Source organism: Pongo abelii, chromosome 17 (genome assembly GCF_028885655.2).
Source record: "Pongo abelii isolate AG06213 chromosome 17, NHGRI_mPonAbe1-v2.0_pri, whole genome shotgun sequence".
Taxonomy (NCBI): domain Eukaryota; kingdom Metazoa; phylum Chordata; class Mammalia; order Primates; family Hominidae; genus Pongo; species Pongo abelii.
The window spans coordinates 69,770,553-69,797,904 of NC_072002.2; the positions used below are offsets into that span (position 1 = coordinate 69,770,553).

Here is a 27,352-nt window from a genome sequence, read left to right on the forward strand (position 1 = left end):
TTTGGCTTCTAAGAAAATGTAGAATACATGCTTTTCCCCATTCTTCCCGCTAAGTACAACTAAAAGCCCTGGATATTGTATATGAAAAAAAAAAACACACACACACACACACACAAGAAGACTCTGAATGGTGGAGAGAAGAAGGCAGACTGTCTCTGGAACCTGGGATCCAAGAAATGACACAATGGTGAATCCTCTGGGGTTTATTTTTATCTCACACATCCCAGACTTGGAGCTGGAAAAAACCAGCAGCCTGGAATGCCAATGGGGGCAAGCAAAAAAAGCCCCAACAAAAAGAGAAGAGAATCTCTGCCCTACCCTTTTGAGGGAGCGAATTGAGGATTCTCTTTCAATTCATCACTGAAGGAGGGGGAAGAGACAACTATTTCTGGTTCACTTCCTGTTAGATTCCTTAGCATTCAAGAAAGGAAGTCAATCCTATCTTTAACTGCAGAAATGTGAAAAGAAATTACTTTGCCTCTAATTAGCAACATGGGATGATCATAGAAGAAGCACTTGACAGGAAGCCCACCCTCAATTTCTCTACTCCCCAATGTCTCCCAAAGGGTTGGTGAAAAGAAGCTGAGTTCATGGAGAACTGTCTCTCCCTCCATTCCTCACAATACTCGACAATCTATCTTTGGGTCAACTTATACCATAGAGGGTGGCATTACTGGACTTTCTCACAGTGCCCTCTGTTCCTCCCTGTTCCAATGGCTTTTATTGAATTGTGCTGGCATCAGGCTATTCTGTTTAGATGATGTTCTGAGGTAAGCCTTTGTGTTTATTACAAGGGATAAGTTGAAAACATTATTCGGGGTTCTTTTTATGACCATACCCTGGGCAATTTTCTTTCTGGCCTTATAGATAGATAAGAAATAACTGAATGATCGCAAACACCTGATTGGTTTTAATCATGTGGAACTGTGACTCACAAAACTAATCATCATTTCCTGTTTGGGTTGGCTGCTGGAAAATTTGAAACTGAGTCAGTGATCTCCTGTGAGCAAGTCTGTAGCATCCATGGGCCTAATTTTGTAAATGTAACCTTATGGTATACCTATTCTTATATCTCCTTGTCCTCATCATCTAATTATTTTCTAATTTAGGTAATCATATTATATTTTACATAGCTTTTATAAATAACCTTAGATTTTCTTAAAAATTTCACAAAGGGCATGAATAGCCTGAGCATGGCCATATTTATACAACCCAAGAATATAACATGTTTAAATCTTTATAAAGTACATTTATTGCCAGGGATTCAAGTAGTAAGATGTTGATGAGAATGAAAATTCCAGAAGAAGCCAAAAGAGCTAGGTGCTGAGACAAAGGAAGTAAAAGTAGCAATGAAAGCCATGTTGCAGGCTCCAAGAGGCTACTTCTGGGTACACTACAGATTATAGAGGCATTGGAAATATGAATACCCCTACATAGAAATCGCACAGGATACATAAGATAGTGAGATTAGTGGCATTGTAGAGCTTCTCTGAAGCTATAAAAGAATCTTACTACCATCTGTGGGGACTCATATTGCCTTCTTTTAGGATCCAATGTTTCTCTGGACTTCCATGAGTGTGAACATCACTGACTATGGGCCCCCAGTGGAATAAAGGATAACTAGGGACCACAACCACAAGAAGAGAAGAGGTCAGATCCTTAACATTCCCAGGCCAGACTAAGGGAAAGAATCAGCTTGGATGTAGGTGTAACCCTGTTCGCATTTCAACAAAATTCATGAATGTGTCTTACTATTTTCTATAAAATTCTTCTTTATTATTATTTTCATTGGTGGTAACAAAGGGTTGCCTTGAGAGAACACTCCCACCCCAAACTACTGCAGATAAATGTACAATTTAAGTGGCAACCATATGCTTTGACATGCAACCTCAGCTTCAAGGTCTTTCCTCCTCTAAGGAGTTTCCATTCCTAAGCAGCATCTATGTAAATATGGAGGGGCCAACACTGTTTATTTTTACAACTCCCTGTATTAGTCTGTTCTCATGCTGCTATGAAAACATACCCGAGACTGGGTAATTTATAAAGGAAAGAGGTTTAGTTGATTCACAGTTCTGCAGGGCTGGGGAGGCCTCAGGAAACTTACAGTCATGTTGAAAGGGCAAGTAAACATGTCCTTCTTCACATGGCGGGCCAAAACCATGCAGCAAGGAGAAGTGCAAAGCAAAAGGAGGAAAAGCCCCTTATAAAACCATCAGAACTTGTGAGAACTCACGAGAACAGCAGCATTGGGCTAACTGCCCCCATGGTTCAATTACCTCCCACCAGGTTTCTCCCATGACATGTAGGGATTATGGGAACTACAATTCAAGATTCTCATCTTTTTGGGTGGGGACACAGCCAAACCATATCAATCCCAAATATGTTTCCCCAAAAGATAACTCTTAAAAAGGACTGCATATTTGTGATGTGGCAGGGCAGATGGAAAAGTTGGAAAATGGCTTTTTGCTAATTGTTACTCAGATGAATGAAGAACCCAGTTTAAGAGATCTTCAGAGCTTTCCAGAAATAAAAAAAAGATGGTCAAAATCTTGTATAGCAGAATGAGCACATGCTTTGCTATGTATGAGAATGCAGTAGCAAAAACTCCCAGCTCTATAACTTCTGAGAGATTGAGCAATCTTGGACAACTCAATTAGAACTTCAGCTCTTTCTCAGAAAGGTGAATGAAAGGAGTAAAATAAAGAAGGTACCTGAGGTTATTCTGAAAACTGCAAAGCATTTTACCTGTGTCAATGACCAGTAATGGTAATAGAAATATGGAGTCAACCTTATTTTTAAGAAGACAAATCTTTTTAACTTTTCTGTCTCTTTTTTATGACCCTATCTATCTAATCTTAACCTAACAGAAACCCTCTTTTTTGTAGTAGCTTAATCAAGTCTCTGTTATTTCAACCAAAAGAGTCTGATTCATACTGATTTCATTTTCTTGTTACTTCACAAACTGAATGCCTCTACATAAAGCTCAGACAAAGTAGTAAGTCATCACATATATGTATGATACCCACAATCTATAAAAATTGCACAAGCCTGGATGTTGGAAAAACCTTTCTAGAAACACCAAACATCCATTTTCCCCAAGAAATTTCTAAAACTTCCTTAGGAGCTTTTAAAGAATTCTTTATAACAACTGCTTATATAGAATAGAAGAGAAAGAATAGATCAGGTTGGTTTTTAAAACAGCTACATTGTTGGCTCAAAGACAGACAATAGCCCTATCACCACTTTTTTTAAAACATTTTTTAAAGGAAAAAAAAATCAAACTTGGAAGGCCTGAACTTTTAATGGAAGATGCGTACAAATCAGTAGTTCTGCTACATGGAAAAGCTCTGCCTATTTAAGAAAAAATATTAACTGAAGATTTACTTAGAATTAAGTTATGAATATCCATATGTAATTCCAAGATCTAAGGATACTTTCTACAGTATTTCCTTCAATCTCTACAGAAATGTGCAGTGTTATAAAACTATCCTAGAAGTCCAATCTCTTGGGCTATATGTTTGTTACAGGGAAGAAGATAGGAAAATTAATAACATATTGGTATCCTAGTATGTTTCAAATGTGTGTGTATAATTGCCAGGATCAGCCCATTTCTGGGCTTTGGCATATGTGGTCCAAAATGCAAGAATACAAGCCAGGCAGAAGGTACAACATATGAGGACAGGTGGAAAGAAAGATAAAAAAGGAAAGGAAGCAGCAGGGAGCCTGTAGGGGGGAAATCGAAAGACTGAGAAAGAAGGATGTCTGAGTACGTATCATTGAATAAATGACAACAACAATTCTGTCCATAATGGTGCCTGATATCCTAGTGAACAACAGCTCTAGGATGACAAACTAAGATCTTGAAATCGATTTGACTTTGAACAATATTATATAATTATATCGGAACATACAATGACTGTGTTGGACTTAGAATTTTTAAAAAATGAAAAATCTCATAAAATGTCTTAGGATATGATTTATTACATGATAATACAGAGACTTTTTCTAATAGCGGCTGAGTAGCACAGCGATTATGGTGATATCCACAAACCCACCCCCAGCATACTGAGGACTGTGACTGCTTGTGAACTTTGAGTATTTATAAGTAAGTCCAAAGAACTGAGGATATTGTCCATAGCATTTCCTTCACCCTACAGAATTAAGGAGTATCAGGAAACTATCTTAGAATTCTGCTTGTGGGCTGGCCAGTGTAATGTCTGCTGTAGAAGAGACTCATTAACAAAGACAGAAGCATCAGGGAATAAAGACCTCTCAAGCGTCCTCCTTAGCACAAATGGTAAACCAGGAGGTGCCAGGCTCACTCACTCATTCACTCTTCAGAAGGACTAACCTTCCTGCAGTGTTCCCTGCACCCCCAGTGAACTCTGCCCCCGGCTCCCAACTGCCCTGTGATTCCTCTGAGTTTGAGGAATGGGAGGCACATAACTACATGACTGTTAATCCTAGGAATTCAAACTTCCTCCTGCACTGTCAGTCAACCTATTTCTTTGGGGGACAGAAGGTCTTCTGTTCCCTGGCTGGCATACCAGCAGACAGGAAAGAAACCAGGAACTGCCTTTACTTAACAGGTAGCTTCGCAAACCTTTTTCCATATGTAGCACTGGATTTGAGTTGCAGTAGCTTGTTTTCCAAAGACAGTTTTCTTTCTAGTAGTGTTCTCTTTTCCTAGGAGAAAATAAGATACAAATTTTGCTAAACTGCATGTGTATGTTTGGTAAGGCCTTCCTCTTGTCATACTATAACTATGGCTTGAGCTAAAGAGTTAATTTCCCATGTGCTGTTACTCCTCATCTTCAAGGAAACCTGGCCAAGTATTCTCCTGTGTGCTTTACACATAGTTCAACTATAGGCCAAAAATAGTTGTCTTCACTCTCTCACCTGCCTGGAGGACTTCTTCTGCTCCTCCTCCAGGGCATTGCCCATAGCCTGTTCAGCTCAACCTCTCCCACTCACTTCTGGCCATCCTACCACACGTAAACAGCCTGCTCATCCCTCGCTAGACCCTGGCTCTCCCACCCTTATACCTGTTTCGCCTACATTAGACCGAGTTGTTGGTATCCAAGGACACTAGATACCTCTACATACTATGTGGCATCTGTCAGAAGGTAGTAAAGCAATAAACATATTTTTGATGAAGGATCAAGGCCACAAAGGATACAACTCTTTCCAATTAGGATACAGGAGAAACTGAGATTGCAATTTTATGATGCTGGGAAAGAATATCTTTTAAAAAGATGCTTTAATTTGATTATTAAGCCAAAGCCTTTCCATCCAAAAGGAAAACAGAGAAGACCATGAAAAATGAAGCTGAGATGACTGTGTTCATTTTATATTTGATGGCACTCGGCTGAAAAAAAGGAATTTGGTGCTTTGGCCTGATGGTTTAGGTTGCCAAGTTGGAAGGAATCAGGGGAGATTGAAAAGAGGCAGGAATTGGTATCGGCAACATGGATGGAATTGACTGCAAGAGGCGTGCTGAAACTGTAATGCTGTTTAAAATTACTTCCTGCTGCAGCATCTGAGTGAAAAGTACACAGCAAGGCAGTGCTGTATAGCAGAAACATCACAAAGACTGTACATAGGGACTTACCTGGTTTCTAAATTTCGGCCAAGGTTTTAAACTCTCTGGGCCTTACCAATGTTAAGAAAAATTAACCCAAACTTGGAAATAAAAACAATATACAGCATGCAGTTTTAATGTCATATTGGGTCATCGTTTAATCATCTGACCCAAGATTTGTTTAATTCTCTCAGAGAATTTCCCTGTGTTCGCTTTTATTATTTATCATTTGATTAGAGCCCTGAGTCTGTGAAGCTGCATGTAAATTTGTAGATTTCTGTCTGGTGGAAGACATAATCCCAAAGGTTATGATTTAATTGCCTTAAAGAATATTAACCATTTTTTTAATTTAATCTAGTACTCCTATACTATTTTTCACTTTTTCTCCAAAATGCCTATAAATGGCTAGTTTCTGAAAATATTTTATTTAAACCAGCTTTCTCATCTTATTGTTTCCCTCATTAATTAATGAGTTAGTTACAACATTTGACTTGTATTCATTCTATATTCATTTGACTTATATTTGTATCTTCTGAGCATTCCTAAAATGGGGATAATATTACTTATATTGAAATGTTGGGATAATAGAGATAATATATGTAAAAGGCATACAGGCTTCCTGGCACATATTTGGACCTCAATATATAATAATTTGAAGGCACTAATTACTTCAAATCTTATGTGTTCTGTTATGTTTTAAAATTAAGCTTTTTCAAATTTTTCTTATAGTATTCTTGCCAGATAGAAATTGTCCTGGAGTTTCCCTAGCTGTGTTCAAATTATTTCTGAAGGATCACAGATACTCCTTCCTTCCTTCCTTTCTTCCTTCCTTCCTTCCTTCCCTTTCTTCCTTCCTTCCTTCCTTCCTTCCTTCCTTCCTTCCTTCCTTCCTTCCTTCCTTCCTTCCTTCCTTCCTTCTCTCCCTCCCTCCCTCTCTCTCCCTCTTTCTTTCTTTCCTTCTTTTTTATACAGAGTTTTGCTCTTGTTGTCCAGGCTGGAGTGCAATGGTGCAATCCTGGCTCACTGCAACCTCCGCCTCCCAGGTTCAAGCGATTCTCCTGCCTCAGCCTCCCGAGTAGCTGGGATTACAGGCATGTACCACCATGCCCGGCTAATTTTGTATTTTTAGTAGAGATGGGGTTTCTCCATGTTGGTCAGGCTGGTCTCGAACTCCTGACCTCAGGTGATCCACCCACCTTGGCCTCCCAAAGTGCTGGGATTACAGGTGTAAGCCACTGCGCCCGGCCCACAGATACATCTTACAAGCGTTATGATAAGGCTTGGATTGTCAAAAAAAACACACCACAGATAATGTATTTTGAATTTGTAGGGTGAGGGAAAATAGTGCCTAACAAATGTTAAATAGACTTACTCTTGGTTAATGGATTTTCATAAACAGGGGTCAAGGGGACCAGACAACCGGACAAGTAAATGCTCTCCCTTGGCCAGGCTCTGTCATCTAGCTTGGGTTCTTTTTGCCTCCTCTTTGACAACACAGAAAATCTCACCATACCAGATAGGACTTCTCAGGCAATGTCTTCAGGAAAGGGAAAGGAAATTCACGGCACCACACAGTGGGCAACCCACTATTCCCAGAGCCATACCTCCAGACAGCTCCAGGTTTCCCTCACCAGGCTGATCGGAGAGGGCACCAATTTCAATCATTGCCAAATGCTAACATCTAAATGTTTTGGAACCAAGTCTATCATTTTTGTCCAGCGTTACAGAAGACGGGGGCATAATGGAAAGGGTTGTGATCTAGAAAGTGGAGGATTGTGAAATAGTTTCTGGTTCATGCTGTCTTCATTTATAAAATGATGATGAGGAATTAGGTGGTCTCAAAAGAGCTTTTGAGCTCTAAAATTGCAATGGAGCTAAATCAATGACACTAGAAAACAAACACGATGTAACAGAATTGCACTGCTAGCAAATGGAATATATGCCATATTAAAATGCTCTTATTGGGCATTTTTGCTAGCTTATCACTGTGCTTATGGAATTCATTCTCACTACATTCCTGATTAAAGTGGGACAGATGGTGAAGGTTTTAAGTAATGTGTTCATTACCGGACCTCATACCACTAATGGCTATTTACTGGAGCGGTAGATTGTTCAAGTGAGTAGCAAGTAAATTTTTCCCCAGGGGGCACCCACGACGAGGGCAATATTTATCAACCTTTGTGAGGATGTTTGTTTTTAATTTTTACTTTCCTTTTGAACTTGTTTCTTTTTCCCATTAATACAAAAGGCCCAGTACACCCTCTCCTTATTCTGGCACACACTCCCCACCTGAGACATCCTTCCTCACAGCCTGTCTTCTCAGTCTCTCTTTAAACCAAGATGTTGCCAAACGTTGTTCCTTATAGCTTTATTTATTTGCTTGTTTCACAAATATAAAATATTTTTAAGCCAACTTTTTTTTTCTTTGAGACAGAGTCCTGCTCTATCACCCAGGCTGGAGTGCAGTGGTGTCATCTTGGCTCACTGCAGCCTCCACCTCCCAGGTTCAAGTGATTCTCATGCCTCAGCCTCCAGAGTAGTTGGGACTACAAGCACATGCTACCATGCCCAGCTAATTTTTGTATCTTTTTTTTTAGGAGAGACAGCGTTTTACCATGTTGGTCAGGCTGGTCTCGAACTCCTGGCCTCAAGCAATCCTCCCGCCTCAGCCTCCCAAAATGCTGGAGTTACAGGTGTGAGCCACCGTGCCTGGCCTAAATCATTTTTTATTTTAAATAAAACTCCTGCACATTTCCCCTCCACAGCATCCACAGTTATCTCTACCCTCCAGAGATTCCAGTAGGCTGCCCTCCAGAAAGTCACTGAACTATTCCGGAAGGTTGCTGCACGGCCTTACTAAGCCATGTGCATCCTGTCTACTTCCTTTGTCCAAGATCTCCTGGAGACAGCCCACTGTTACGAGTTATTATCAGGGCAGGAGCTAGGCCAACACTTCCCAAGAATGTCCTGCCAGGATCTGAGCCACTGAACCTTATTCTGGGGCATGCTCCTCTGCCTTTGACTGGGCTTTCAGCCTCCCTAAAGGACTCATAGAGGAATTAAGAAAGGGAGATCTGGGAAGTTCCTTGAGCCTCACACAATCCAGATATACTACATTGTCATCTCCACAAAAAGAGACTGTCTGGTTCATTCACAAATATATATTCAGCCCCTAGTTCTATGCTACGCATGGTGGTGTTCAAATATTTGTTTAGTAAACAGTCAAGTAAATATACCCCAGAACTCTGAGATGAACTAACATCTAGTACACATTTCCTGAGATCACTAGGAAACAGAAATTATCTTCTACTGTTCTTTTTTTTTTGAGACGGAGTCTCGCTATGTCACCAGGCTGGAGTGCTGTGGTGCAATCTCGGTTAACTGCAACCTCCGCCTCCTGGGTTCAAGCGATTCTCCTGCCTCAGCCTCCCAAGTAGCTGGGACTACAGGTGCGTGCCACCATGCCCAGCTAATTTTTGTATTTTTAGTAGAGATGGGGTTACACCATGTTGGCCAGGATGGTCTCGATCTCTTGACCTCATGATCCGCCCACCTCGGCCTCCCAAAGTGCTGGGATTATAGGCATGAACCACCATGCCCGGCCTGTTCTTTTGTTAATTTGGGAGCAGTGACAGTTGCCACTAAACCTGACCCAATATTACTGGGTTTGAGATGGCGTGAGCTCTAGACTAAACTTAAATTTTAAGCTGGTTAATCAAGTTGTTTGGTTAAGCAATTTATTCGTTTCCCAGAATTGTCTTTCTTTCCTTAATGCAAACATTCTTTGTGCTATCTTGGTTTTGTTAAGCTATTTATTATAGGATCAAGTATTCTACCACAACCAAGTACACAACCAAATATGACAGTTTTTCCAAAACAGCATAATTATAAATTGTCACGCCTGGATAAACTAATTGCTTAAGGAGATTCTAACCCAGTGATTCTGCTAAAGTATAACACTCAGTGACCTTCCACATAATACACATGCAGCTGAATATTATTATCTTAGAGCCACTTGATAATGAGCATATTTAATTTTTGTGATTTCCTCATAGGAACTTCACCAAGACTACAAATTCAACCAAGTCACAATGTCATAAAACTTTAAATTCTTGGGAAACATTTTTAAACAAATCAAGTTTCCTTTGGTAAGAAACCTGAATATTGAAATGTGGTGTTTTTGAAATGACATTTATAAAATGGCATAAACCCAGGTAGACTCATAAAACAAAGCTAAAAAGAACAGAGGCAAATACAATAAATATAAAAAATGTATTGGGCAATATTTACTAGTATCCAAAGCCTATATTTTTCTCTATCCCCAATTCAGTTTCAGAGATGCCAGTTTTCTCTTTGTTTTGCTATTAAAAAATATTCCTTGATTTGTCCAAATTCTAAATTCTGTGGCATACATACACAGATTTATGTGTTCAGCTTTTGTGTATATTTGGAGTGCCAGCTACTTAAATGAACATGGCATGAAACATTTTTAAATTTTTCTTCTATTATTACTCTTCTCTAATATGCCTTCTTAAAGTTCCAATTTCTATAGAATGGATTTTCTTAATGTGAACTGTAACTCTCCTAGTGCAGCTGTAGGTTTTTTTACAAACACAAAGTAGACTTGGGTGGCCAAAAATGGATACTGCACTGACTCTAATACATAAAAATGCTGTGATTACAGGGACCTGCTATATTATTACTCCTAGTAGATGGACTTTGTGATCTTTTCCATTATTTGCATTCACAGCCTCACCTGTTTCCCCTTTCTAAGTCACATATTTCCTAGAAAGAGAAAGTGACAAATGATGATATGACTACAGTATTTGCAGAAAGGTAAATCAATCACTACAGTATAGATCATATGAAATGTTTATGGGAAAAATTAATATTAAATACCTCCTAAGGCCAAGAATTGTAAAGAATACTTTCACATAATATTATTTTATTTAATTTAATATTCTATTTATTTTAGTATTATTTTGTTTCATTCTTATCCTAACGCTGTCAGTAAGAAAAATCCTCTAATTCTCCAGGGGCGTACCTTTTCCATTCTCTGTACAAGGTTCTCCAATTCTGTAATTTGACTGTGTTTTTCTTCAAGTTTTTCAGCAACTTGATTCAGATTTTCAACATGTTGTTTCAATTTCTGTTCTTTTTCAAGCTTGTTAACCTATGGTCAGAGAAACAGTTGTGTTGTGAAAACTCTGTTTTTCTTAAACCTATACACATATTACCTCTTTCTATAATTTTCTAAATAGCCAAAAAAATTCAGAATTCATACTTGTTTAGAATTACTCTTGATTTCAGTGTTTACTTCAAAATAACCCTGATAGACTACAACAACATTAAATAGAGAATGAATAATGTATAAATATTCTTCCTAGAATGTTTCCATTTGTTACCATAAAGCATACTTCCTGAACTGGTGTAAGAGAGAAAGATGCTAATTTAACAAAAGCAACATTTTTGACTTTTTCTCAACAATTATTATCCAGAACAAAAAAACCTTACATGTTCAATTAAAACATGTTTTATTTTTCATTACAAAGTGTCATAAAAGCAGAATAACTCTCCTCAGTGTGTCATGGTGCTACTTCATAGGCATAGAGCAGGGGTTGTGCTGAACCATCATAGGAGAGAAGACTCCATCTAGCAGGCAGTAAGCTACAGTGGGACTGTGTCAACTGACTTGTTAGTCTTCTGCATGTGTATTTAACAAAGCTTGACATTTCACAGTGAAAAATAAGTGTCTGGCTTCCCTTGTAAATACCAAGTGGGCCTTCCAGTCAGGTCACTCCAGGCTGGTGCCAAGCCCACATTACAGGGATGCATGCTTCCCGTCCCCACAAGCGCCCCCATAGCATAGCGCCCTCATCCGCTTCCCGCTTATGTTCTTCATCTGCACCCTGCATGCATGTGAGTTTGCAACCATCATTACCACAGCCTGACGCATGAAAGGGTGTCACCTAGGCAGTGAATTTCCTACTGTACTCCCCTGGGGACCTTCTTAGAGCCTGAGCTGACAGACACCTGGGTGCCCCAAACTATGATGAATGAACTTTCCTATTAGTTGTTTTATAGTTGTAATTTTGGCAAACACACATACAGGCATACACACACTTTTTTGACTCCTCCAGTTCTAGAATATATTTTTCAGACAGATTTTATTGGTCCTAGTATATATACTTCAGATTTAAAAACAAATGAACAAAAAAGAATATGTTTGAGTGTATGTACATGATTTTTATTTTTAAAATTTATATATATTTACATATTAAAATATAAAAGTATCTAACTTTATATATTTTTAAAAATATATAACTATATTATTTATACAGATAAATATATTTATTTATATAGATATTATATATTTATTATTATATTAGATATTATATAATTATTTATATAGATAAATATGTATCTATATATTTTATTAAAAATATATAGTTATATATTTTATTAAAAATATATAGTTATATATTTTATTAAAAATATATAGTTATATATTTTATTAAAAATATATAGTTATATATTTTATTAAAAATATATAGTTATATATTTTAAATAATATATAAAAATATAAATAATATATAAAATATATAACTTTATATATTTTTAAAATATATATAGATACATATTTTGTTTTCTAATTTTTAAATCTGAAGTATGTATCCTAAGACCAAAACAATTTTGAAAGCATGTGTCTAGCCCAACTCTCATTCTAGAGACAAGGACACCCAAATCTAGAGAGGAAGAATGGCTCAGTCTGGGTCATCTAGCAAGTCAATGGCAGAACCCGAAGAGAAGTTACGAGCCTGGCTCCGCAGGGCCAGCCCAGATTTCCAGGCAGGGTGGCACTGCCTCCCTCCCACCTGTGCTCATGGGGGCTCTGGGCAAGAACGGCAACACAGCAGCTCAGCAACATCTGGGGGTGTCGGGCTAAGCAGGGGTGAGGGAAATTGGCAAAAAAGACAAGTACACCGCTTGTCTTTCCCAAGTCTTTTGCCAAGTCACTTGGCCATTGCTTGTTTCTTTTCTAACTCTTCTAGAAAGATGAACTTCAACAGCTCAGGGTGGGGGCTAGTTCTCCAATAGACAAGCTGCGTGTTTGGTACCTGGAGTAATTGTTTACTGTCCTCATGCTTCTTTCTCACTTCTTCAGATTGTGTTTGGTAGTTTTCAAATAATCTCTGGGCCACGTTTCTCAGAGCTGCTGCTCCTGCTTCTCTGGAGGCTTCCAGCTAGAAAAAAGGTCACTATGCATATTCTGACATTTACAACAAAAAGTGTTAAAGGCAGAACAGTTTGATGGACAATTAAGAACACCAAGGGTATAACTATACCATTTACAGCCTCATAGACAATGGATAGGAGAGAAGACACTGTTATTTGGTAAGAGGAAAATGTAAAATGAGAAACTCCCTATTTAGAGGGGCTGTTGAACAGGCAGATTTGCCATAGTCAAACCAAACCAGAGCTCTGTGCACAGTAATGCCCTGTAGTGATAGTCCTCACTGTTCAAAGATAACTCCATGGTGCTCTGTCAGCTTACACACTTATTTGCAAGCCTTTTATCATTAATGTCCATAACAGTATTAAAAAGTGTATCTTCCTGAAATAGAAGTGGGACAAGGTTAAAGTATTGAGGACAATAATGCTAAAATGTTACGAATCTTTCCAGGATTTAACCTAAGGAAACAATCAAGGATGACTATAAGGATTTCCCCACCAAGATATTCATTGCAGGACTGCATATAAAATAAACCCCTAAAGAGGAAAATCAAAAGCATTCAGCAATAGACAAATGTAAAACATATTGTGACATTTGACTATGAAGGCTATAATTAATATTTATTAAATATGAACACACTTTTAAAAATGTATTGTGGATTGTGGTAAGAACACTTAACGTGAGATATACTAAGTGTACAGTACAGTATTGTTAACTATAGGCATAATGTTATGCAGTAGATTTCTAGAACTTAATCATCTTGCATGACTGAAATTGTCTAACTGTTGAAGTTTTGTAGGATATTTTCAGAAACAAAAGAAGCCTCAAAAATAAAACAGTGAGATATGATTTGTGAAATATAAAAATGCTTCTCTATGTAAGGGAGCACACAGATGGACCTATGGATGTGTGTGGACATCTCTCTGTTTTTACAGAGCCACCAATGCTAACAACCCACTCTATTAGCTCAAAGCCTCAAAACACAAAATTTGAAACTTCTAACAGTCATACCTTGATTTTCAATACTTCATTCTCTTTGTTCATTTCTAAGAGTTGTAGGTCTTTTCCTTTTATCTTTTTCATAAGCAAATCCAAACTGCAACAAGAAGGATCCATTTCAGAATCAGAGCCCAGTTGAAGGTTTCCACAGTGCTGAAACAGACAAATGAAAATCATAGACCTGACTATCTTTTCCTCTACAAACTTTGACAACAATAATGATCTTTTAGTATTACATATATCAAAGAAGCTTCAGGTCAGCATAAATAAACATCTTTTGAATCTCAAATTTCAATGGGAAATTCTAGATGAAGCAGCTGACTTCTAATTTGCTGAAATTTAAACAGATTCTTATATTGAAAGAGTTAGAATGACATTTTAACTTTTATATTTTCTATAGTTTCAAATATATTGATAAGGGCTTTTTAGGAGATAAATAATGTCCACAAGTCCACAAGACCAGACATTTTTTAAAAATCTAAGTTGTGGACATAATTACATTTTGGTTACATTGCATTATAGACTAATACTGTCAGACCTAATAGTTACAATACATAATAGTCAATGTTTGGTGATGCTTCACTGTAATTACCTCATATTAAATTTCCAATCAGAGATATCAGAACTGAATGACACTGCCATTATAACTTGATGTAAGCTCTAGCTCACTGAAAATACACTTGGAACATAAATCTCATCTGGAATCGTGGACACACGGAGGTGGATAATAAATTGGAAACCATCTAACTTAAACTGTCCATTTTACAGATGTAGAAACTGAGGACCAGGGCCCAAGTTTATGCAGCAAGCGAGCGGGAGAGCTCATGGCACCGCCTCTTGAATAGTTATTGTGTGCTCTTTCTGTTCTTTCAATTTATTTCAAAACTGAGAAACGATTACACAATTATACATACACTACAATTATAATAACAACTTCTATTTGTTAAACACCAGTTATATGCCAGGTCATCTTTTAGATGTTTTACGTACAGTCCTTTGTCTGAATACTCAAAACACTGGAAGGTGCTAAGCCCTTTACACAGGTGAGGAATTTGAAGATGAGAGTTTAACAAACACACCTAAGGTTTTACCTAAAGTAACTGCCAGACCAGAATTAGAATCCCAGTTTGTTTAACAACAAAATATATGTTCTTTTCACTATGATATAATAACTATGATTGCAGAAAAAAAAAAAACTAAAAGAACTTAGTGTATGTGGATAACATCCTCCCTCACCATAACTCTGTCACAGTTTTGTGTTTTAGAGTCAAGACCCTAGTGCATACTTCCACTCTTCATATACAGAGTAGGAATTATTTTCTTTTTTAATTTGTTAAAGAATATTTGACAAAAAAAAAAAAAACTCTTGAAGAAGGTAGATTATCAGCAGTGGTAGATGGCTACAAAGATCATTGATCAGTGCTTTTCAAACTTCAATGTGCCTGTGAATTACTGGGTGATAGAACTGGTTAATAATGCAGATTCTGAATCAGGAGGTCTGGGGTAGAGCCTAAATGCTGTGTTTCTAACAAGCTCCTGGTGATGCTGAGCTGCTGAGACTGCAGACCACACTTGAGAGTAGCAAGGCCCTAGATCACTATGGTGAAATCTCTACAGGGCCAGAGGGCTGATGTTTTGATGCATGGTTGATCAGCTGACCTTCTGTAGTTTGAGGTGGCTGAGGCAGACACATGGCAACACAATGTCGTCACCATTCCTAAGAAGCTCCTCCTATCTATGGTGGGCATTCAGTCCTCAATTTCCTTGGCCCATGGACAGCATTTGACAGAGGGGTCCCGCTCTGCTTCTGAAGCCCTCTCCTCATTTGCCTTCAGTGACTCCTGCTAAAGTGGGCTTGACAGGAGTAGCTTCAAACCATAAGAGGTCAGCAGATCAACCATACATCAAATCATCAGCCCTCTGGCCCTGTAGAGATTTTGCCATGATAATCTAGGGCCTTGCTACTCTCAACTGTGGTCTACAGTCCCAGCAGCTCAGCATCAACAGGAGCTTGTTAGAAATACAGCATCTAGGCTCTACCCTAGAACCCTGAAATCTCCTTCTTTTCCTCCTAATCCACCAGCCTCATCTCAGCTTCCTGGGATGGTTCTTCTTCCTAATATCTAAACATTAGGAACGGTCCCCTCAAGTCTCAGTTCTTAGATCTTCTCTCATTTCTCTCCACACTCACTCACTTGGTAAACTTCTCCAGTTTCAGAACTTTAAATACAATCCTTAAATGTCCAAAATCTCTACCCTGTATCCTGGACCTTCTAGCTCAGTCTTCTACCCACAGCTCCAGAATCAGATGTCCAGCTGCTTATTAGAAGCCTCTACTTGGAGGTCTAACAGGCAGCTCAACATAGCCCAAACTGAATTTTTTAATCTTCCCTATTATTCCTAAACATAACCTTGTTTTCTAGTTTAGAAGTATTTTAAATAATAATTGAAGCTAGTTATGTTAGTGTGGGAGGCTGAGGGTGATGAAAATGACTACATTTATGCATTATACCCCACGGACTCTGTGGCCATGCCTATAGTGGACAACACTGATTAAGTACACTTGGCTCAGATGTGGTTTAGCTTGGTGTAATCCAGACAAGGCTAAGTGCAGATTGCTCGACCTTAGGTATATAAAGCTGATGTTGGGGAAGGGAGTGCATTCAAGCTTATCAACTATCTGACATAGTGTTCACTCAACTCAGGCCTAAAAGCTTCAACTGTATGTGTCTATTCGTGTGGCCCACGTGAGTCTAAAAGCTCTGCCTGTCATTGGGAAATGTTGCTGTCATGGATCTTGGCTGGGCCAACATCTTCTCATTTACTTTCGATAAGTAAGCCTTGTTTAATATATTCAAGTCAGGCCTAGCCATTCCAATTTGATCTTACAACATTTGTGGTTAAACATTTCACACATATGGCCATTAACGTCTTTAGATATGCATGAAATATTTCAACACTCATTCTTCGAATCTTCAAATAACTTAGTAATTGCCCAAAAAATTACTTTAAAAAGTCTAAATGGCTTTATGCTAATCTTCTGCAGGAAATTATTACCTTTGCTTCTAGTTTGTGATTTGTACTGTCATGTCTTATTTCATCTTTAAACATCTGGGTCCTGATCTTTTGCAGAGTAGTTCGAATCTAGAGAAGGAAAAAAAAACAACAACATTTGTTTCAAAGGCATTTAATGCCAAACGCTTTTTTTTTCTCAATACCAGTTACAGGGTACCTGATTATCTAGAAAGTAATACATATATACATATATTGATCTCAGATTTAAATAACTGCCACCATCAATCTAACTTGCATTTAGGCTAATATTGCTTAGCCTGCTGAAAGTAAGCATTTGGTCTTTATAACTCTTTCTCAGACAAATCTAAAATATCACTTAAGTGAATATTATCCCCCAAACAATTATTATTTAGTAATTAGTACTTAATACTATTTAGTTTTGTTTTGTCTATTTAGTAATTTAGTACTAATTTACTGTTTAGTAATTACTATAAAACAATTACTACTTAGTAATCTCTACAAAATAATTACTACCTAGTAATTACTACAAAATAATTACTATTAAGTAATTACTACAGAATAATTACTGAGAAATCACACACATTTATGCATGAAATATAAGCCCCGTGTCTTGATGACCTATGGAGTTGCAAGACACTCAAAGATGATGGAATTAATTGATCTGAACAAGTTATAAACTATGCCAGAATTTGTCCATTATTTCACTAAATAATTAAATAATCCAAAAAGGTAAAATACGAAATTTCTCTTTTTATTCAGCATCCTCTTAGACTGTAAGACTGTAAGAGTAGGAGCCAGGTTTATACTCTAGCACATTTTTTTATTTTTTATTATTATAATTTTTTTGAGATGGAGTCTTGCTCTGTCGCCCAGGCTAGAGTGCAATGGTGTGATCCCTGCTCACTGTAACCTCCGCCTCCTGGGTTCAAGCGATTCTCCTGCCTCAGCCTCCCGAGTAGTTGGGATTACAGGCACCCACCACCAAGCCTGGCTAATTTTTTTGTATTTTAAGTAGAGATGGGTTTTCTCCACGTTGGTCAGGCTGGTCTCAAACTCCTGACCTCAGGTGATCCACCTGTCTTGGCCTCCCAAAGTGCTGGGATTACAGGTGTGGGCCACTGCACCTGGCCTACTCTGGCACATTTTAAGTGCTTAATACATGTCTGTTGTAAGAAACAGTTAAGAATAAATATTTCTGTCAGCCATTATCATTTTGGATTCTTATAAGACTTCACATGTTTAATAAAGTGATATGCCAACCCACAGTCACTGGCAATAGTTACCCTGAACTGTGTAAAGGAACAAGGTAACGAGAGGCACCAACTCAGCAGGAAATGTAAACATCTACTTGGGAACACGATCAACACTCATGAAACCACTGGAAAACATTATAAAACAGTAGGAAATCCAGTGGTGAATAGTGAGGAACAAATTAAGTGCTGATAGGTGTTCTGAACCCTCCTGGCCCATTATTCAATTTTACTGAGTAAGTAAAATCATTTTACTCTAAGCATAGGAACAGTTTCATATCCTCAAGAGAAATGACTAAACATGCGTTTAAACTTCAGCTAGGAAGACTGTCCTTTGCCAAACTAGAGTTGTTCCTTTACATATGTTCTATGGAGAGGGAAACAAAGTCCTCCAGCCCATATTGGAATTTCTCCTTAAAAAATCATATCATACTAATGATTTCTGCTACCCACATACCTTTTTCACATACTCGGTTTCTTCAATAATGTGAGCGGACGTAGACTCATACAAGGCAGAATTATCTTCCATCTTATCCCTTGGGGGAATTTCTGTGGTCACAGTCACTGTTGTCATTGTGAATTCTGGCTTTAGGAAAACATAAATCAGCTAAGCAAAATAGACTGTTTTGATTGTATGATTATATGGTTCATAAACTGAAATAAGTTGTTTTATCACTATAGTCAAATATAGCAGAAAAGCTATAAATCATTGGTATCTGTATATATTCATAAATCCAGGAATTAATTTAATATAAAGGCATATCATCTGAAGAAATCATTAATTAAAAATTTAACATTTAAATAATCTAAAAAGGTAAAATCTGAAATTTCTCTTTTTATTCAGTATCATCTCAGACTGTAAAATCTAAAATCTCAGACTGTAAAAAGGAATGAGGTTTATATTCTAGTACATTGTAAGTACATAATAAATGTAGAATTAACATGATACAATTATAACAAAATTATGTTTTGTGTGCGTGTGTGTATCTTCATACATAGTCTGTAAAGGCTATTTACTATTAGGAGAACTAATAGTAAAAGACTGGAAAAACCCCATGCCAACAAGAAGAGGATAGATTAAATAAACTATCAACTGCTATGAAGTCATCACTGGGATGTATTATTATCTCATGAAAAAGCATAGAGCAGAAAAGAATATGTAATATCATATTTTCTATAAGAAGGGTAGGAAATATGAATGGAAGGAAGAAATCTTTGTCTTAAGGTTTTAATACTAAACCACATATATATATATATAAAATCTAACTATGAAATAAAATTGACAGAAAAAGAAATCATCCAAAATAAAGGTGAAATGAAATAAACTAAACAAATAAATATATCTGTATATCAAGTTCTATAACCATAAGAATTATTTCAAGTGATTAAAAATGACATACCAGGAACTATTTATCCCTGGTGTGCTATATTCTAAGAACAAAAAGAATAGCAAAACAACCTTAAACTATATTCACTCATAATATTGTTAGTGGAAATATTGGTATTGCTATTTTGAACTGCAAACTGTGTTTGGTGTGTGTTTATGTGCACAGGTTCACATTATAGAATAAAGCCAACAGGTAATTGTGTTAGCATCATGAAGAATCAAGCTATTTATCATAAAAGAAAAAATAAAATGTACAACAAAAATGTTAGGTAAAGCCGGGCATGGTGGCTCACCTCTGTAATCCCAGCATTTTGGGAGGCCAAAGTGGACCGATCACTTGAGGTCAGGAGTTTGAGACTAGCCTGGCCAACATGGTGGAACCCCATCTCTACTAAAAATATAAAAATTAGCTGGGCGTGGTGCACATCTGTAATCCCAGTTACTCGGGAGGCTGAAGCACGAGAATCACTTGAACCCGGGAGGTACAAAATAATGATTTATTTTCCTTTAAATAATATATATTCTACATTTATTCACCAAAAAAACCTAGAAATAGTAGCAGTTAGCATCCCTCATGGCCAGACTGTGGTCTTTGAATATCATATCCTACCAAAAAGGAAACTAGGACTTCTTCACTGATCCAGGTCTGGGGTAAGAAATATGTAAAGTCTTTCAAAATTGTAAAATGCTATATGACTATAAGGAATTATTGCATTTGTTCCAATGTTAATAAAAATTTGAGCTTAAAAAAAAGAAATATGTAAAGTGAGCCCGTAATTATTATTTACTATAATAAATAGTAAATAACTAATAAGTAAACTATAATAAAAAGCCCTGTGGGGTAGGATTATTAATCTTATGTTACTGATAAGAAGCCAAGACTCCACTCCCATAGTCTGAGATATCTGGTCATATCAGCAAGCAAAAAAGTGATCAATACTATTTGAATAAGACACAAAACCCATCCTGAAGAAGAATGTCTGTGATGGATTGAAACTTATCAAAAATGTTAAATCCCTGAATTTATGATGACTGAAGAAAAACCCACAACAACCACAATGCTCACTGTCCACCTTTAGAAGCACATAAGGCAAAAGCTCAATGCACATAAACCAAAAGTATACTAAAACCTGGCAAAAAAAGAAACAGGCATTTATTATATGAACTATATTTCATAGTAACCAAGTAGTTGATGAGGGGAAGTTTATTTATTGAATTCCAGCTAATAAATTCAAAAGGAGAGATAAAATTAGAAAACCTACGTTTTGCAACCCTTGATGAAGTAAAAAAACCTAAGCATCATCACCTAAAGCTAAAAACATTAGTGAATATTTAATGAGGAAACTTTAACCTGAGAGACACCATTAATCAATCTTAACATAAATTAGGGATCTTAAGAGATACAGGACCAAATGCAACACATGCATCTTGTTTGGATTTTGATTCAAAAAAATCAACTATGTAAAGACATTTTTTTGACTAACTGGATAATATGTGATGTTAAAGAATTGTTGTAATTTTGCTAGCTGTGGTAATTATGACATTCTTTAAAAGGATTGTATCTTTTAGTAATACCTACTGACGTATTTGCAGGTGAAATTGTGTTACATTTGGAACTGCTTTAAAACTCAAAGAGGGAGGTAAAAAGGAGATGCGGATAAAGATTAAGGAAGTTCAGCAAAATATAGATAACTATTGAAACTGGGTGAAGAGTCCATAGGGTTCATTGTATTCCTCTATGTATTTTGGTTTTGTTTGAAATTTCTATAATAAATAGTAAATAACTAGGAAGTAAACTCTAATAAAAAGCCCTGTGAGGCAGGATTATTAATCCTATGTTACTGATAAGAAGCGAAGACTCCACTCCCAAAGTGACATTAACTTACCCAAGACGAAGTAAAATTAATAGAGCTAAAACGCCAACCTTGGTCTTTTAGAAGTTCAGAGATGTTTCCATCATATTAAGACTGGCTTCCCTGGAGAGAAACAACAACAACAACAAAATATGTAAAATCTAACAGTGACCTAGGCTGCAAAAAAATACAAAGAATTTGCATATTTGAGGGCATCACTTTGAAACAAGATCGCTTCTGGGGATACTACAAAGTCCTGCATTTATCCTTTAATCTTCAATGAAATTGACAGATTATGCCAAGAATTTTCCATTTTATTATAAATCCTCTTAGCAGCTATGGCTTCTATTAAATATTTGTTTCAGCTGAAGTTGATTTGGCAGCAGCAACTCTGCAAGTGTGCTTTTGCAAACTGTGAATGGAAGTACATCTCTTACTGGGTCCTCTGAAGTATCTTCCGGGATTAAGATATTGGTGCAAAACAACATTTAAATGCTTGAAGTAAGAGAAACACCCATAGAGTCAGTATGCAGTGTGCTTGGAAGCCAGGGAGAGGATGGTCAGGCCCGGGTAGGGGTCAGCAAACCCCAGCCTGGGAGCTCAATCCAGTTTCCCTCCTGTTTGTACAGCCCCAGAGCTAAGAATGGTTCTTACATTTTTGAATGGTCAAACAAAAAAATCAAAAGAAGAATAACATCTCATGGCACATGAAAATTATATGAATTTCAAATTTAGTATTCATGAAAATGGTTGGAAAAAATCAAAGGATAACATTTCATGACACATGAAAATTATATGAAGTTCAAATGTAGTGCCTATAAATGAAGTTTTACTCTAATACAACACAGCCATTCATGTACACATCTTTTATGTCGCTTTGGCACCACAAACAGCAGAGTTCAGTAGTTGCGACAGAGAAAGTATGTGGCAGGCAACGCCTAAAATATTTCCTATCTGGCCCTTTACAGGAAATGTTTGCTGACCTTTGGGTTAGGGCTTGGCAAGGAGTGGGGGCAGGACCAGTGGGAAAATAGAGGCAAGCAAAGCAATCGATCCGGCCTGAGTTTGTTTTTTTCCTCCAGTACAGTACCCTGGATCTACAGTCCCATTTGACTGATTTACTTTCATTTTCCTTTTTAGTATGTTATGCAATGTGTACATTAACAAATGATAAGAGGCATTTTATCATAGGAATGAATCACTCTTTAGAATGAATCCCACTGCCTTCTCAGGCTCTTTCATAATTTGAAAATTGCATTGGGCCTTACGTCTTTTATCCTAAAATATACTCTCTTATGTACCTTTTATTCTTAAAATCAAGGAATTTTGTTTCTTGATCACTGATATTTCTGAAAACTTCCCACCTTTTCCACTCACTGGTTGGGCCATCTTAAACAAGTTACATAAAATCTTTGTCTTCACTTACATAGCTGTCAGATAAGGGTGATAACACCTAGAGATAGGAAAATCAGTTGTTTTTTAAATGCCTGCTAACAGAAGGCACTCATGGACAGTTACCGTCAATAGTGTTGCCCTGTTATTTTATATTATCAATAGCCACAGAAGACAAGCAGGGCAGGTAGTTCACATCTATCTGGTTGCAAAGCTTTATAACTGTATCCATATGAAATTAAATTCCATTTCTGTCTTTGGTTCAGAAAACTTTTGTACCCAGAGTCCTTGGTTGGTATAAAGAAACCCAAGGGGAACATAAGCCGGCAAAAGTCCAAATTGCCATATGGCATTACTATCCTGGGGAAAATCCATGTTAGCATTTTATTTCAGCCAGAAGTAGATTAAGGGTATAAAATTTTCAAAATAAATCACAATCAGTTAATTAAAGTAAGGAAAGACTTTTATTTGTCTTATGCTAGAATGGATTGAAGACAGCTTACAGGTGGCATCACTCCAAGAGGAAGTATTTCCTAGACAAGTGCCTTTCAAACAGGGCTCCCAGGGAGGAGGCGGAGGGCTGCTGAATAGACAGGGCTCTGCCACCTCAACTTCAACCACCCCAGCTCTGCTTTATTCTGTCTCACACACTGAATTTTTCCATGAGGCTTTCTGTGAAGAAAGAGGGTTCCGCAGCTGAAAGAGTTTAGAGGCAGCCTGCCTAGTCTCATGGCTCCATTCTGCCACTCTGTACTTGTGTGACCCCTGTCAAGTCCCTTAACTTCTCTGTGCCTCAGTTTACTTAACAGTAAAATGAAAATAATATTAATTATTAACAATAATCAATGTGGGGTTGTTCATGAGTTAATATTTGTCAAGCACTTATAGCAGCACATTTAATGTATAATAAATGATTTGTACATATTTGTCAAACAAGTACATAAAATATGAAACCATTGTCCACAATTAAGGCTGACATGCAATCTGGGTGGTTTCCTTTCTTCCAGGAAAGAAGCAGGTTATATTTTAAATAATCTGTTACTGGGCTATGAAGGAAAAATTGCTTTGGGGGACTTTAAGACTAGCAAATCCGTGGTACAAATTCCTTATTGGTAACGCACCGATAATTTGTCAGTTTCTTCAAACAATGATGCTAACATCTTTTGAAGAGTTTACAATCTACAAAGCAATGCACACACGTTATTGTGAACTGTAATCCATGTGATAAAGCAACACACCACCAGGCACCCAGGAGAATCTAACTAAACCTTGTGCTCTGGTTAATGACATGAGAATAGCAGAAGTACTACACAATAAACACAAACGAATGCCTGTGATGGGTTGAATTGTGTCCTCCCTCCAAATTCATGTTAAAGTCTTAACCCCCAGTTCCTCAGAATGGGACCTGATTTAGAAATAGGGTTTTGCAGGTGTAATTAGTTAAGTAAACATGAGGTCATACTGGAGTAGGGTGGATCCCTACTCCAGTATGACTGAGGGATCCACCCTACTCCAGTATGACTGATATCCTTATGAAAAGGAGCAATGTGTCGAGAGATTAGAACACCGAATGCCCTGTGAAAATGAAGGCAGAGATGTAGCAATGCTTCTACATGCCAAGGAACACCAACAATTACTAGCAAACCACCAGAAGCAGGGGAGAGGCACGAAACAGATCTCTCCCACAGCCCTCAAGAGGAACCAACCCTGCAGACACCTTGATCTTGAACTTCTAGGCTCTAGAACTGAGAGATAATCCATTTCCCTGTTCAAGCCACTCCATGTATGGCACTTTGTTAGAGCAACCCTAGAAAAGGATTACAGACACTGTTTATATTGTAGAGACTGTAACAAGGGTGTTTCCTTTCTTTACTTAACCCTTGATTCATTTATTGAGAGAGTAAATATTTATAGAAAGCCACTATGTTAGGAACTGTGGTTACAGGGCTGAGCCAAAGACCTTAGTTTCGTAGGATTTTCAGTACAAAGGGAGAGACAGACATTAAGCAAATGAGTAAATATAGAGGGAGTCTAAGGCAGGCTGTGATGAGTGACGTGAAGAAAAGCCGATCATGGAACCGAGGGTAAAAGGAGGTGCTGTTCTAGATGAGCAGTGAGGGAAGCTGATCTGAGGAGGTGGTATTTGAGCAAAAGATGAAGAAAATCAGGTGCAAGCCACGTGGCTCTCTGGGATCTAGGAGAAGAGAGTTCCAGGCAAATGGGAAAGCAAGAGCAGAGGCTGGCATGTGCCTAGAGCAGTGTTTCTTTCTTTCTTTCTTTCTTTTTTTTTTTGAGACAAGGTCTCACTCTGTTGCCCAGGTTTGAGTAAAGTGGCGTGATCTCTGCTTATTTCAACCTTCACTTCCTGGGTTCCAGTGATTCTCGTGCCTCAGCTTCCCAAGTAGCTGGGATTACAGAGGTGCACCACTAAACCCAGCTAATTTTTTTGTATTTTTAGTAGAGACGGGGTTTCGCCATGTTGGCCAGGCTGGTCTTGAACTCCTGGCCTCAAGTGATCCACCCACCTTGGCTTCCCAAAGTGTTGGGATTATAGGCATGAGCCACAGCACCCGCTCCCTAGAGCAATGTTCTCAGAAAACCATGGCACACAGCATTTTCTTTTCTTTTAATGTTGCAGGACCTTTTTCTTTTTGATCTAAACTTTTTGAGGCTTCGTTTGCCTAAGGAGTTGTCTCCTTGGCCACATTAAAACAGGTCTAGCAGTTGCTATTACGGATCCCCCAGAATTGAGGCAAAGACAGAATGAAGCTGTCAGGTACTGCAAGGTGTAAACAACTGACCCCAGGTCAGCCCAGAGAAGGGACAATGAAGTCTGATTGACCGCACAGAGGTATCCTCCACTCACGTCTGGGGGCTGCTGATTGAAAAGCACCATGCTGGATGTCTGGCAGGTTTTGGCTAGCTAGTGCTTGAATCTCCTTCCCAGATATGCTGAGGCACCATCTGTATGAGTCTTGCAGGAAAGGTCTCTTACTTGTTCATGCTTACTCCCTGGAGCTGGGGCACAGGGACAACACCTAGAATCAGCCAAAGGACAGCTCTCACTGGAAGTGCAACTCAGGGAATGGCCATCTGGCTGGTTGGAGCTGGAGGCAGTGGAAATCCAGTCATTGTTCAGGAAAGGGGAGGAGTCTCTGACACAGAGTGGTGCTTCATGTCCAAGTGGCAGGAAATTCAGTGGCAGTATCCAGCGGCCAGTGGACAGTGGCTATGTCAGGAGGATCCTAACTCCTCATCCCACAACCTGATTTCACTGGTGTCCTAGCATATGAGATCCTCCCATTTTCCAAACCTAGTTTTTCAACATTCCCATCAATTCTGGTAGCTGCTCTATATCCTCTTAGTAAATTCTTCTACTATGTCAGCCAGAGTCAATTACTCTGGATTGCAATCAAGAGCCCTGCTTGGTTTTAGCACAGTTTCTGAGTTTTCAGGTTTTCGTTTCCTGGTTCTAAGAGATTATTTGTTCATTTCTGATCACTATTTTATAGAGCTTGAATATTAGAAACTGAAAAAGTAAGTTACTACAAAAGTGCCACAAGGATAATTCGGTTATATGAGGGAAAACAGTGAATGTATCTCCAAACCCTTGATGAGACTAACCGTGTCCTGAATACTAAATAGCACACCTGTTCTGTAGCTACATTACACAGCACAATGGTGACATCCAGTGTCAGCTGGCTAAATCTCAGGTGACTGTGCAGTTTACCTGAAAACGATGCACAGTATACGAAAGACATGCATGTTACACTGTACCCAAGTTCTGTTTTCAAATAAGAATCTAAGCTTTTGCTAAGTAGAATTAATTTTATTCAACTACATGCTACTCATTTGTATATACACATATATTATAGCCAGTGCTATAAAAAATTCTTAGATATAAGATAAAAGCTATTTTGGAGGAAAAATGAAATATTGGTGTAAACACAATATACAAATATGTACTATTGACAAAACATGTGCCATTTACCAAATAATTTTTCATATATTGCCAAAATTAATCATTACAACACTGTGTTATAGTTATTATCTTCAGTATATATACATAAAATATAATAAGGCACAAAAAAAAGGATGTAAGATTTTCAAGGTTATAAGAACGTCATCCACTGAACACAAATAGGTTGACCCCAAATTCAGGTGTCTTTTTAATAAAATAGTCTATCCTCATAGTTCACTGGCATAATTTGAAACATTGAAAAACAGCTGAAAGCTTCAGCCAATGTTCAGTTCAGCAACTAAACTGCAAAAAGGTGCAAAGCACATGCATCCCTTCCCATCTGGGGAAGAGTGGGAAGGAGGGGCCAGGATTTGTTAAGTGAGGACTATATGCCAGGTAGGGTATGCTCTCTGTAATACTTCTCACATATGCCCTGAGAGGTTGGTATTATTATTCCCATTTTGCAGATGAAGAAACAAGGCTCAAAAAGATAAACAAAGATAACTAGTTGGTGACCATTGGATCCCAAGCCATGAGTTGTCTGGCTGTTTCTCATGGTGTGCTAGCTCCTTCTAACTTATCACTTTGCCTGTGCTACCTACATTCTGAAGGAGTTTCTAAGCCTCAACTTCTTGGGCCCAAGATAGCTTAAGAATCAA

General features: G+C 37.9%; 1 protein-coding gene across 14 annotated transcripts in view; it reads right to left on the bottom strand.

Moving 5' to 3' along the window:
* Positions 1 to 27,352, bottom strand: part of CCDC68 (coiled-coil domain containing 68) — a 60,539-nt gene that overhangs the window by 25,331 nt on the left and 7,856 nt on the right. For 7 of the 14 annotated variants that reach the window (XM_054537996.1, XM_054537987.1, XM_054537984.2 and 4 more), the window contains exons 2-8: positions 21,374 to 21,463; positions 18,558 to 18,686; positions 16,872 to 16,958; positions 13,827 to 13,967; positions 12,700 to 12,825; positions 10,626 to 10,754; positions 4,604 to 4,686 (exon numbers count right to left, since the gene is read on the bottom strand). In XM_054537996.1, coding sequence (XP_054393971.1) covers positions 4,604 to 4,686; positions 10,626 to 10,754; positions 12,700 to 12,825; positions 13,827 to 13,967; positions 16,872 to 16,958; positions 18,558 to 18,674 — 683 coding nt within the window. In that variant the 5' untranslated portion in view covers positions 18,675 to 18,686; positions 21,374 to 21,463. Of the gene's footprint in view, positions 1 to 4,603; positions 4,687 to 10,625; positions 10,755 to 12,699; positions 12,826 to 13,826; positions 13,968 to 16,871; positions 16,959 to 18,557; positions 18,687 to 21,373; positions 21,464 to 25,598; positions 25,771 to 27,352 lie in introns of all 14 variants that reach the window. The other 7 variants (XM_054537991.2, XM_054537994.2, XM_054537988.2 and 4 more) reach the window with 2 other exon arrangements.